This window comes from Pseudozyma flocculosa (genome assembly GCF_000417875.1).
Source record: "Pseudozyma flocculosa PF-1 unplaced genomic scaffold scaffold00002, whole genome shotgun sequence".
Lineage (NCBI taxonomy): Eukaryota > Fungi > Basidiomycota > Ustilaginomycetes > Ustilaginales > Ustilaginaceae > Pseudozyma > Pseudozyma flocculosa.
In genome coordinates, this window is record NW_006920870.1 from 648,107 (window position 1) to 658,403 (window position 10,297).

The 10,297-nt window shown below is 61.9% G+C and overlaps 1 protein-coding gene across 1 annotated transcript; it reads left to right on the top strand.

Annotated features, from left to right (window-relative positions):
- Window positions 1–842: 842 nt before the first annotated feature.
- PFL1_00876 (uncharacterized protein) lies at window positions 843–2,247 on the top strand (the record flags this gene model as incomplete). Its single annotated transcript, XM_007878377.1, has 3 exons — window positions 843–1,013; window positions 1,130–1,189; window positions 1,297–2,247. 3 exons carry the CDS (start codon window positions 843–845, stop codon window positions 2,245–2,247), a joined length of 1,182 nt encoding a protein of 393 aa, XP_007876568.1.
- Between the last annotated feature and the right edge of the window lie 8,050 nt (window positions 2,248–10,297).

A 10,297-nucleotide genomic window follows, 5' to 3' on the forward strand; every position in this document is an offset into this window, starting at 1 on the left:
TGCCCCCCACGTGAAGCCAACCACGTACGGGAGGAAAAAAGCACAGCGGGCGACAGGGCGGCGGCGAGGCGCGCTTTGGCCCTTTGCTCGTGTGAGGACGGCGGGCAGCGAGGGACGTGTTGGCTGGGTACGGCGTGTCTGTGTTGTATTTGGCCCGCCTGCATGGACGATCCGCTCGCTGCCTCGTCTGGCAGGCAGGGCAGGGCAGGCTCCACTCTCGACGCTGGCCCTGGCCTGGCCTGGCCTGGTTGTGTTGTTCTCGGGTCCCTCGACTCGTCCATACCTCTCGCCTTGCCTTCCCCTGCTTGGCTTCTTTCTACCCCTCGACCAGGCGCATCGGGTGCTCGCTCTCCCCTACCCTCTGGACCTTGACGCGCCCACTCCCATATCGATCCTCGACCCCCGCCGCTGCCAACTCGCCACCACCGCAACTCATCCTCGCTCCAGGCCTCAAGACCACCCTCCTCGTCACCTCCGCATCGTCTCGGTTCCCAACGTCTCCAACAAAGCAGCGTTCCACGGCAGCAATAGAACCCGATCCATCCTCAGGAACCCTCGCTCGATACTACCCAGGCGCACCCATACCAATTGCAAGCCAACCGGACCGACCTGGCCAGCCACAGGCAAACGAAGCATATCTATCCAGCTCATCTTTAACCAGGCTCGTCGTCGGAAAGCAGGTCGGACAAACAAATCAGGTGAGTACGGCCCACTGCTTGCATCGCCAACGCCGCCCGCTGACTTGGCCAGACTCTGCTTGCCCGGACTCTACCCCTCTGCCAGTACCCCCTGACCGCAAACAGAGCCTATCCTAACCCCCTCGCCCGCAAGCCGGAAACAGCATGGTCGAGCCCCTCGGAGCTTCCTTTGCTGCAAACATCATGTCAGGCCAAACGAGCAGCCCCTCCGCTTCCTTGCCTGGCAAGGCCGGCGCCATTACCACCAACGCCACCGCAACGACGCCAGGCAAGGCCAAAAAGCAGGCACAGGCGCAGAGGACAAGGCTTGTCGCTGTGAGTCAACGGGACCTTCGCCACTGCAGCGCAAGTCGAGCCCCTCCCGGTGTTCGTCGACAGATGAGCTGATATGTCGCATTCTCTCGGTCACCTGCCGCTTGTTCCTGGCTCAGCTCTCGAAACACCTCATGACCCGCTTGCAGTATGCCACCTTCAAGGTCGAGCATGGCTGGGTACGTTTTCGACCCACTGCAGGCCCAGCAGCGTCCTGCCGGGAATGGTTGCTGATCCTCCGAGCGCCCTTCCCTCCTTTGCATCGCCTCGACCTGTCCCTCCACAGGCCAAGCAGTCGCTGTCGGAAGTCGAGAACCTCTACTATCACCAGAGCCAGGGCAGCAGTCGGGAAGGCCCAAAGAGCAGCGGGCCGTCGCCATCCTCGACGGGGGCAGCCGCCGACGGTCCAGCCACGCCGAGCGTCGCCTCGTCCAGCTCAATCTCGTCGCGGCTGTTCAAGGAGGCGGCCGCACTCAAGAGACCGGAGTCGGACGGCGGCGACGTCTTCGGTGGCTACGGCCTCGCCACGCCACCTGCATCGGCCGGCACACAGCCAGGCTCGTATCTCGGCGGCGGAAGCGGCAAGGCGAGCGGGGCTCAAGGTCGAGCGCCGTCCTACACGTCCGTCTCGCCGCCTGGCACGCGCGCACCAGCGCTGGGAGAAGGCTACAGCTCGAAGCGGCCATCACCGCGCGGCTCAGCACCTGGAAGCGCATCTCGACCGTCAGCAACGACGGCATCGAGGTCCACAGCATCGTCGTCTTCTGCGGCTGCGGCGACGTCCTCGGCCGGCGCATCGCCTGCCAATCCCAACGGCGCCACCAGCTACGCGGACTTTTGGAGCCGCGTCGGTTCGTCGTCGAGCCTGTCCCGGACCGGCGGCACCCCTCACCAATCGGAGCAGGGACATCGGGGATCGGTCGGCCCGACGAAGCGCGCAGCCGATACATCGCCGGGTGCTCTCGAGCCTTTGGGCCGAGGATCATCGACGGCGACGGCGGCGACAGGCAGCTACGAGGCGAGCGGCGGCAGTCCGCTGAAGCGCGTGCGCATGGATCTCTCGCCTACCAAGACTGACGGAACCAGCGGCGGCTCGCCCCTCTTGGATCGAGGCCCGAGCTTCGCCGCTAGGGGCAAGGCTTCGACGCAGGTCGCCTCAGGAGGGTCGCCAGCTGCAGTGGCGACACTGCCGCGGCTATCAAGAAGCGGTAGCCCGACCCCGAGCTCGAGATCGTGAATCCGAAACGGGCGCACCCGGGCGCCGTTGTGCAGCAGAATCAGGATGGAAAGAAGCAAGCAAGAATCGAGGTCGAGGGCAAAGGAGAGGTCGCTGTTGGAGAGGGTGGCTCGCCTCAAAGGGGACGCGACGACGGCCACAGAGGTGCGACCGAGCTTCTCCTCTAGGAGCATCTGGCCCATGATCGTCCTCGGCATGCCGGAGGTCATTGAGGCGTTCTGCTGCGGCTGGGCGTCGAAGGCCTCGCATCGTGCCCGTCAGCTGTCCATGGGATTGCAGCGACCCAACATGGGGCCACGACCATTCAACGCCCCCTCAGCATTGCTCTGAGCTCCCCGTATCGCATCCGGCACGACCAACACGTCACCCCACAATGCAACAAAGCAATGTATACCATGCCCTAGTGCCCCGCACCCGCACCCGAAGCACGTACACCCACCCGGTGGGGTACTCGTGAGTCGTGTGGCTGGACATGGATGCATCCGCCGACGACGAAGTGCTCAGATCTGTTGATGGCTCCTCGGTAGCCGGCAGACCCGGCTGGTACGTCGAGTCCTGTCCTGTGTGTATACATGCTGCCATGCGCACCGCGACTTGTCCAGCTGGGTCGTAGCCGTACATCCGGAAGTATCGTGTTGACCGCCTAGACGATGGAGCTAGGGATGTATGAATGAAGAGAGGGACGGGGACGGTCCCAGCTCGATGGAAGGCGAGGCGGCGGGCGTACAAAGGACGGTCCATCGGATACGAGCGTATTACTGCACCTCGACGACTATCGCATTCCATGATGGAGTCCGGGGTCAATGTCGAAGGCAGACCGGGCCGGGATATTCACATGTGGCGTTCTGTCCTGCGGGTAGATTGTAATGGCATGGTCTCATTGGGTCGGAAAGCAAGCGAGGCGGGGTGGGGCGGGCATGTGTTGGCTAGATCGATCAGATGCACCCCTCCTCGTCCTCGCCTCTGCCGAATCGTCTGTTTGTTCGGACAGAGCTGGAACGGCGGTGTCGTACTTGCTGTGTCCATAAGTTACTTGGCTGCTACAGTAGCCCGCGCCCATTGCACCCGAGCAGGAGAGGTACATACGTGTGCAGCTTCCAGGACAGACGAGCAATCATGGCGCCAGCGATGTCAATAGACTGAGACTTGGCCCACGCATCGTCGCCGCTTGCGAGTCGGTGCCGCAGCTAGCAGGCTAGGCTAGCATGGGCGTCGACTTGTTGGACCGTGAAAGCTCCAGGCGATTTTCTGTTGCGCTAGCGGTGCAAGTGGTAGATGAGATTCAGCCGATGAGTCGACCCCGCACCCGCACCATGTCAATCAATCAGGCAATCTACCCGGACCATTTATCTTGTGCGGGTTGCCTGGCGAGCGCCGATGGTAGATTGCACAGCAGGTGGCCCACGTCTCTTTATTGGTTGACTGTGGACCATGGGAAAGATTGGCTTGAGATAGATTGCCATCTCGCTCGCCTACTGGCCTGGCCTGTGCACCGTATTGCACTCGCGCCGCGCAGTAGATCGTCCCGGGATCCATTACTGCGTAGCTCGCGCGCTTCGGGACCGGAAGAGGCCGATCCAACTCGATGTCCACCTTGCCCTTCCCCTCCCGTTTCTCGCTGCTTTGAGCCGCACACACAGAGCGAGTCGATGGGATAGAGATGCGGACCCGATGTCGTATTGAAGATGATCGAACGACGACGATCTGCGGGCTGACCAGGCCGTCAGCCCGCTGCCGATGTTGAGCAACTGCTGACGGGCAGGTTCCAGGAGAGTCAGCCAGCCTCGCCTGCCCTTGCACGCTCGCAGATCGGTCGACCAGCCATCTACACTCACCCAGGGCAGGCAGGTACATGGGACGGAAGAAGAAGGAGTCCGAACAACTCGCCGCGCTCCCTGTGAACCGGAGACATGTCTGCGGGAGGGAATCGAGCCTGGGCCGGGTGTGGAAACGGGCGGTTGTCGTTTTTTGCTCTTTTTCACACCGACCCCTCACGCCTGGCAGGCATACATACATGGGATACAAGTACTGGGCGGACAAGCAAGGGAGCGAGGGGGGCTGCGGCGGGAAGGCGCAGCCTAACAACAGATTGCAAGCCGGCAGGAAGGGGGGCGCTCGAGGCAGGCAGGGGGGAGGCACCCCCCTCACCCCTGCCCTTTCTCGCCTAAAGTGCATTCCGCGCCCGTGCCACACCTTATGCGATCCCGACGCCACTACTGCCTACCACCACCATCAGCCACGGCCCGAACGATGGCCCGGAAGCATACTGTAGGTGAACCCCACCCATGGTCGTCGGCTTGCCGGATCAGGCTGAACAACCATCGCGGGAGGACAGATGGATGTACCAAGAGGGGATCTCGGTGCGGGCCACGCTGTGAACCAACCACGTACACTATCTAGGTGACTGTCGGCAGACCCTTCCTCGCCTTGCCCCATCCGAAGTGGTCCGTCACGATCGCCGACTTTCAGAGGCACACGCCCGGCCTGGGCTCCATCTGGTTCAGCTGCTCTTCGGTACGGAACGGGTGGACGTCCTGCAAAGAAGAGGACGAGGAAGGCTTCAGCGAGACTAGCGGTCGACTAGCTCGGTGGCACATGCTCTCGGGTACAAGTCGGACCGGCCAACGTGATCATGGGTTGATGACGCGTCGCCAACCCACCCCTCCATACCTAGGCCAGGCTACCGACTGGTACATAACCACATGTCCTCAAGATCTGCTCGTCCAAGCTGCGCCGAGCCGTCCAGCATGCGGAGGCGGGCGCCGAGTCAGCATATCTCCCCTCGTTTCGCCAACTCTGGAAGTGATGGATCACTCGTCTGGCATCGTGTTTGGCGAAAGCAGGCCGCAGACAGCCCATGCAAGAGCAGCATGCCCGGCACATGGCCAAGCAAGGCGTGAATCCATCCGATCAAAGCGGGCAGGCGGCGCAGTACCGAGATGAGAAGGGCTGGCTGGCCATGTTGAGTGAATCGCGATACGTATTGCACCACCGCCCTTTGCCGCCCGCGCGCCATTTGTCGTGGCTCAGCTCGCGGCGAAAGCGGCGATGACCGCAGACGGAGCTCGACCACGAGGAGTCACCCCTTGACAGTTTGGCGAGTGTGCCTGCCGACACCTTCGGGTCGGGTGCCGTACCTTCGGAAGCAAGGCAGCGCGCGGCCATAATCTGGCTCGGTCGCTGGCACGGCCGGCTTCTGGACCTGACTAGGCACAACCGAGCAGGGAGGATCCTCGGTCGACTAGATTGAGCTCGAGCTCGTCGCCGGATCGGTGTTTGCAACAGGTAGGCAGGCAGGCAAAGCAAGGTCCAGCTCAACGCCATCCCGAACCAAACTCGGAATGACGTTCCGAGCCCGTCCGTCTTCCCGGCCATCGTGCGCCGCGCCTGTTCCCATCTCGCTCAGCGCATTGGGTGCCAGATGACTGTCCAAGGGTTTGTCCTCACTGCAAGGGTCCGAGAGCGCGTGTGCAGAAGGCAGGCGAGCTGTATTCGTACACAACCTTGAGAACCTTGAGCTTCGTTGGAGTGGCGGCCCGGGACGTGATCGCCTGCGTCGCCCATTGATACGTAGGCCGGCGCATTCTAGGGTGGAGCGACCAACGTGGCGCAACGGTAGCGTTTGACCTGGCCAGACCGAGGATGCTCAGTTTACCCGCTGGTTGGTCCCACCAGCCGATGGTGTGACAAACCTGCTCCACGCGCCGTTCGATCAAGGGCTAAGTAACACAGTCTTCTCGTCAAGAGGTCCGATATCGGCCCACTGTGCAGAGCTGAAGCTGTCTTTCCATTTCGTCGGGATCGGGACCTCGAAGCGAAGGAGGAGGCCGAGGGCGAGGGAAACAGGGCCGAGGTGCGAGGGCAGCGAGACGAGGGGATGCTGGGAGTCGCGGCTCGCGCTGGTGCGCTGCGGCAGGTATGTAGGCGTGCTGGAGATTCGACGCAAGTCCCCCTTGCACAGGCACAAGGCAGAGCCGAGCAGGACGACCCACCCCTTGTGGCTTGCGCCTCGCCGCTCCCAGTTTTGCGCCACTTTGGCTTGCCTGGTCGTTCGTTGACCTTCCTCTCGGTCGTGGTCGATGCTGCGGCTGCGCACCCGGCCATGGGGGCTCAGGCGAGGCATGCCCCCGCGCAAGCACAGCGTAGCGTGGTCCGTTGGTCGATGGCCACCGGAGTAATTCTTTCTGGAGTGCCGAATGCTCGTCTGCCCGGCCGGCTCGGTTCAGGACGATATGTAGCCTGGAGCTTGGCATCGGCCAGCCCGAGGCAGTGGCTGGCATGTGGGTACGACAGTTTCCATGCGCAGACCTCGCCCATGACGATCGATGCCTTTGTCGTCGATTGTCGACGAGGACGAGACGGGAAGGTCGACGGTGCTGCGGCGTCATTATTTCGACAACCCTAGTGTGCAAGGCCGAGGACGCAGGGGAGGGGCCTCATACCCGAGGGACCCGACAACAATGACCGACGAGCCGGTCGAGAAAGGGGGCATGTGCTCGAACGGCATCGCCAAAACATGGGGTGCGCCACAAAAAGTACGTGTGGCCGGCCGCAGCGCCGGCCCACGCTCGACGCCGACGTGAAGCCGGCCTCCTCCCCAGAGAGAACGTATGTACGTGTGCGTGTACCTAGAAAGCCGGCCGACCGACCGGCCGTCGAGGTCCACTCCACTCCTACGGAACGGAAGCTGGGCATGGGTACCTACATGCAGCCCGAGCGCCACCATCGACTCGTCCGACCTTGACTGACCCGTGTGAAGATCCAAGCAAAATTCCGAATCGAGAACGAGGAGGTCTGCGAGCGGCGCCAGACCGCAGCGGCCCTTGCCAACAAACATGGGTGTGGGGGCAAGAGCCCGGTTACTGCGCGCGACCGGGGCGGTGCAGTCGCCCGAGGCAGAGGGAGAAAGGTACGGTGGCTGGCGGACAACGCGCGGAGATCCGAGCTGCCGCCTTTCAAGCGCCGGCCCAACTCGGCCGTCGTGGACCATCCTCGGCACCGGTGCTCCTCCGTCATGAACGCCAACAGCGTTGCTTTATAGTACATACGTGCGTGCTGTTGATGTGGCATCTCAAGGCGACTTCCTGAGTTCAAACCCCCACACACAGTGCGCACCGGCCTGCGCTACTGCGCGTTCCAGAAATCCAGGGAGGAGTAGAGTGGATTACGGTTTGCAGACAGAGGGTTGGCGCGAGGTGGCCTCGCCTGCCGTATTTACGTCTCGACCGGCGTCGGCCATCACACGGGTCACCGCCAAGCCCGTTGGTAGGTTGCCGCAGGGGGCATGGCATGGTCTTGCATCGTGGCCTCGGCTCCGTGGCCTTCGTCCCAAGGCCGTCCGCCAGAGTACGGGGTCTGACCTTGACGAAGAGATCTCGGTTGTTCAGTCAAATGGCCTCGACCGTACATCTGGCTCGCCGGGAGACGCCTAGTACATATCAGACCTCGTCGCGCTGGTTTAGGGTGGTGCCCGTTGTCTCTGAGACCGCACAAGACACGGTCCACGTCCAGAGCTGAGAACCCGCGCCACCGATCGAGTCCCGCCCTTCGTTTGGGCGTGTCTGCGGCTTCAATGGGCACAGGCGCGACGATCCCGGCTGCGGCATGTATGTACCTACATCCGCATGTGCGAGTACAAAGGCTCCCTGGCTGCGACGATTGTTTCCGAGGCGATCGAAAGACGATGACAAAATCGGATCCCGCTTTGCGACCTCTGCGAGACAAAGGCAAGCTGCGATAGCGTAGCGTAGCGTCGATCATTGTCCGTGCGCGCGCTCTTCTTTCCGCATCTGCGAGGCGCCTGGTTGGCTCCTTCGTGGCCATTGTACTGTACAGTAAGCAAGTGCCCCCACTCTTCCGGCCCTACAGTCGAGTCCGTCGTTGTGCCTAGCACGTTCCTCGGGACTGTGGACGAGGACCAGCAGCCTGAAACGAAAAGATGACGAACCATAGTGCCACAGCCCAAAGCTCGTACTCTGCGAGGAGAGACGACCAAAGTATATCATACCTATGCAGCGAGAAAAGACCGTCGTGATGGACCTGAGTCTGGGCCTTGCATCCGACGAGGAGCGAACGCCCTACAGTAGGGATGACGATAAGGTTCGTGGCGGAGATGTGGCATCGAACACCTGACGAAAGACACTACAACTGAGACATGGCTAGACGAATAGCCTGGGAGGACTACGATTCGCCCTGAGGCGATCTGACGGTCTGCTTCCTGTATCTACGTAGGCTCCGACGACTCGGGTCAGAATGGTTGACGAGCAGGTGTGGTTGGTGGCATGCTTGGCGTAATGAGAGCAACTTCGACCTCGTTCGTCCTGATTCCCTTGCCACAACGAGCACCACTTGTACAAGCCCGATAAAGATACACTTCTAGGTGAGAGAAGGATGAAACTAGCGCGTGGTTGGTTATCGTGGCGGCGGGAGATGCACGCTAGGGAGACCGATGAAAGACGGAAGACTTGGAGGTCTGGGGGGCCTGGGACAATGCGACCCTGATCGCTTACGGAGAACCAGAGCCAACGGAGAAGTGCGGCGTGAGATTCGCCTTTGGCGAGAGAAGGTGGCTGGCTGGCCGGCTGGTCTGGCCGCGCGACGCCACCACGAGCTCGACTAGCGTGCCTAGGCCCGAACGGCTCGGAATCCCTCCTGGAGAACAATGGGGAGCAGAGATTGTTGTAGTAGCGCGGTACCGTACCTGTAGGCCAGCCCCTGGCTGGGAGTCTTCGGGTGTACGCCTCGACCGTCGCATCAAAGACAGGCCCGGCCCAACGTCCGCGGCCAAATCTTCTCGCAAACGGATGATCTTGCTCGTGACCATCTCGCTGGGGATACTGTATGCACGACCATGACCGTCGATCATTGTCCGCCAGCCTACCTTCTGCCCGAAGAGAACCTACACGATGCACATACGTATGTACCCGGGCAGTCCCAGGCTCGTCCTTGGGTGCGGCGAGTCTTAGTCAGCCCTTTGTACCTACACCCGTCCCTTATCAAGCCACAGGCGGCTTGCTTGACTTCTCTTGTCCGAGCTGGACGAGGCGGCGTAGACCCACGTTGGCGTTGGTACGGCGCCACCTGATTTTGACCGCAAAAGGTCAAATGAAATCGCACCAGCGGCGGGGCGCAAGCAAGCCTAGACGCTTCTTTGAAGAAGCTGCATGTGGACGAGGTCCTGACTTAGGCTAGGGTGGATGGATGCTGTAGGCTACTACACTCGAACCTTGTTTCCCTGCCTGATTTGCTCGATGAATACCACGGGCTCCCTGTGCGCGCCGCCCGAGCCTTGAACCTTGACAAGACATATAGCGTCCGAACGGCGTCGGTGCGGCGAGCGTTCGGGATCGGCCAAGGGTGCCAGTAGTGTACGTCCGACACGCAGCCCGCGTGCTGCCTTGCTCGGCGTGAGTGCGTTGGTCTGCCAGGCGGTCGCCCGGACGGGCGTGGCTACGAGATGCGCCGAGCCAAAACTCAGATCTCTCTTTTTGCGCGTGGTTGCAAGGGACAACGAGATCCTCTGGGCAATCGATCTGTCGCTCCGACGGGGGCGACGGCCAGTGAGAGTGTAGGACGGGCTGCGGCTGTACGTGTCGTGCCCTGCTGCGCGCTGCGCTGTCGTGTGTTGCGCATCCGCGCAATCGATCTCGGCGTGATGGCAGCACGAGCGGTGGGCGGCGGCGACAACCAAGGCACGTACAGACAGATAGGAGAGAGTTTTACAGCAACGCAGCTGACGCCGGCTGCAGGGTCTGCGACGGGAACACGCGCGACCACGCACGCACGACAGTAGTAGTCGCCGGCCACTTTGCGACGAGGGCGGACAAGCAGCCGTTTGAGGCCGTCTGACGTGTACTCGTGCCTGTGCCTACGACCGGTCCCAACCCGGTCCGACGGCCAGGTTGCGTCCGTTGACCGGCCAAGGACGGATGCTGTTGCAAACCAAGGCACGCCGAGGCTGGCCCCCCCCCCTTTTCTTTCTTCTCTCGTCGTAGAGTTAACCGTTACGTTCGTACGTACGTACGTACGGTACCGGTCCGACCGTCGTCCG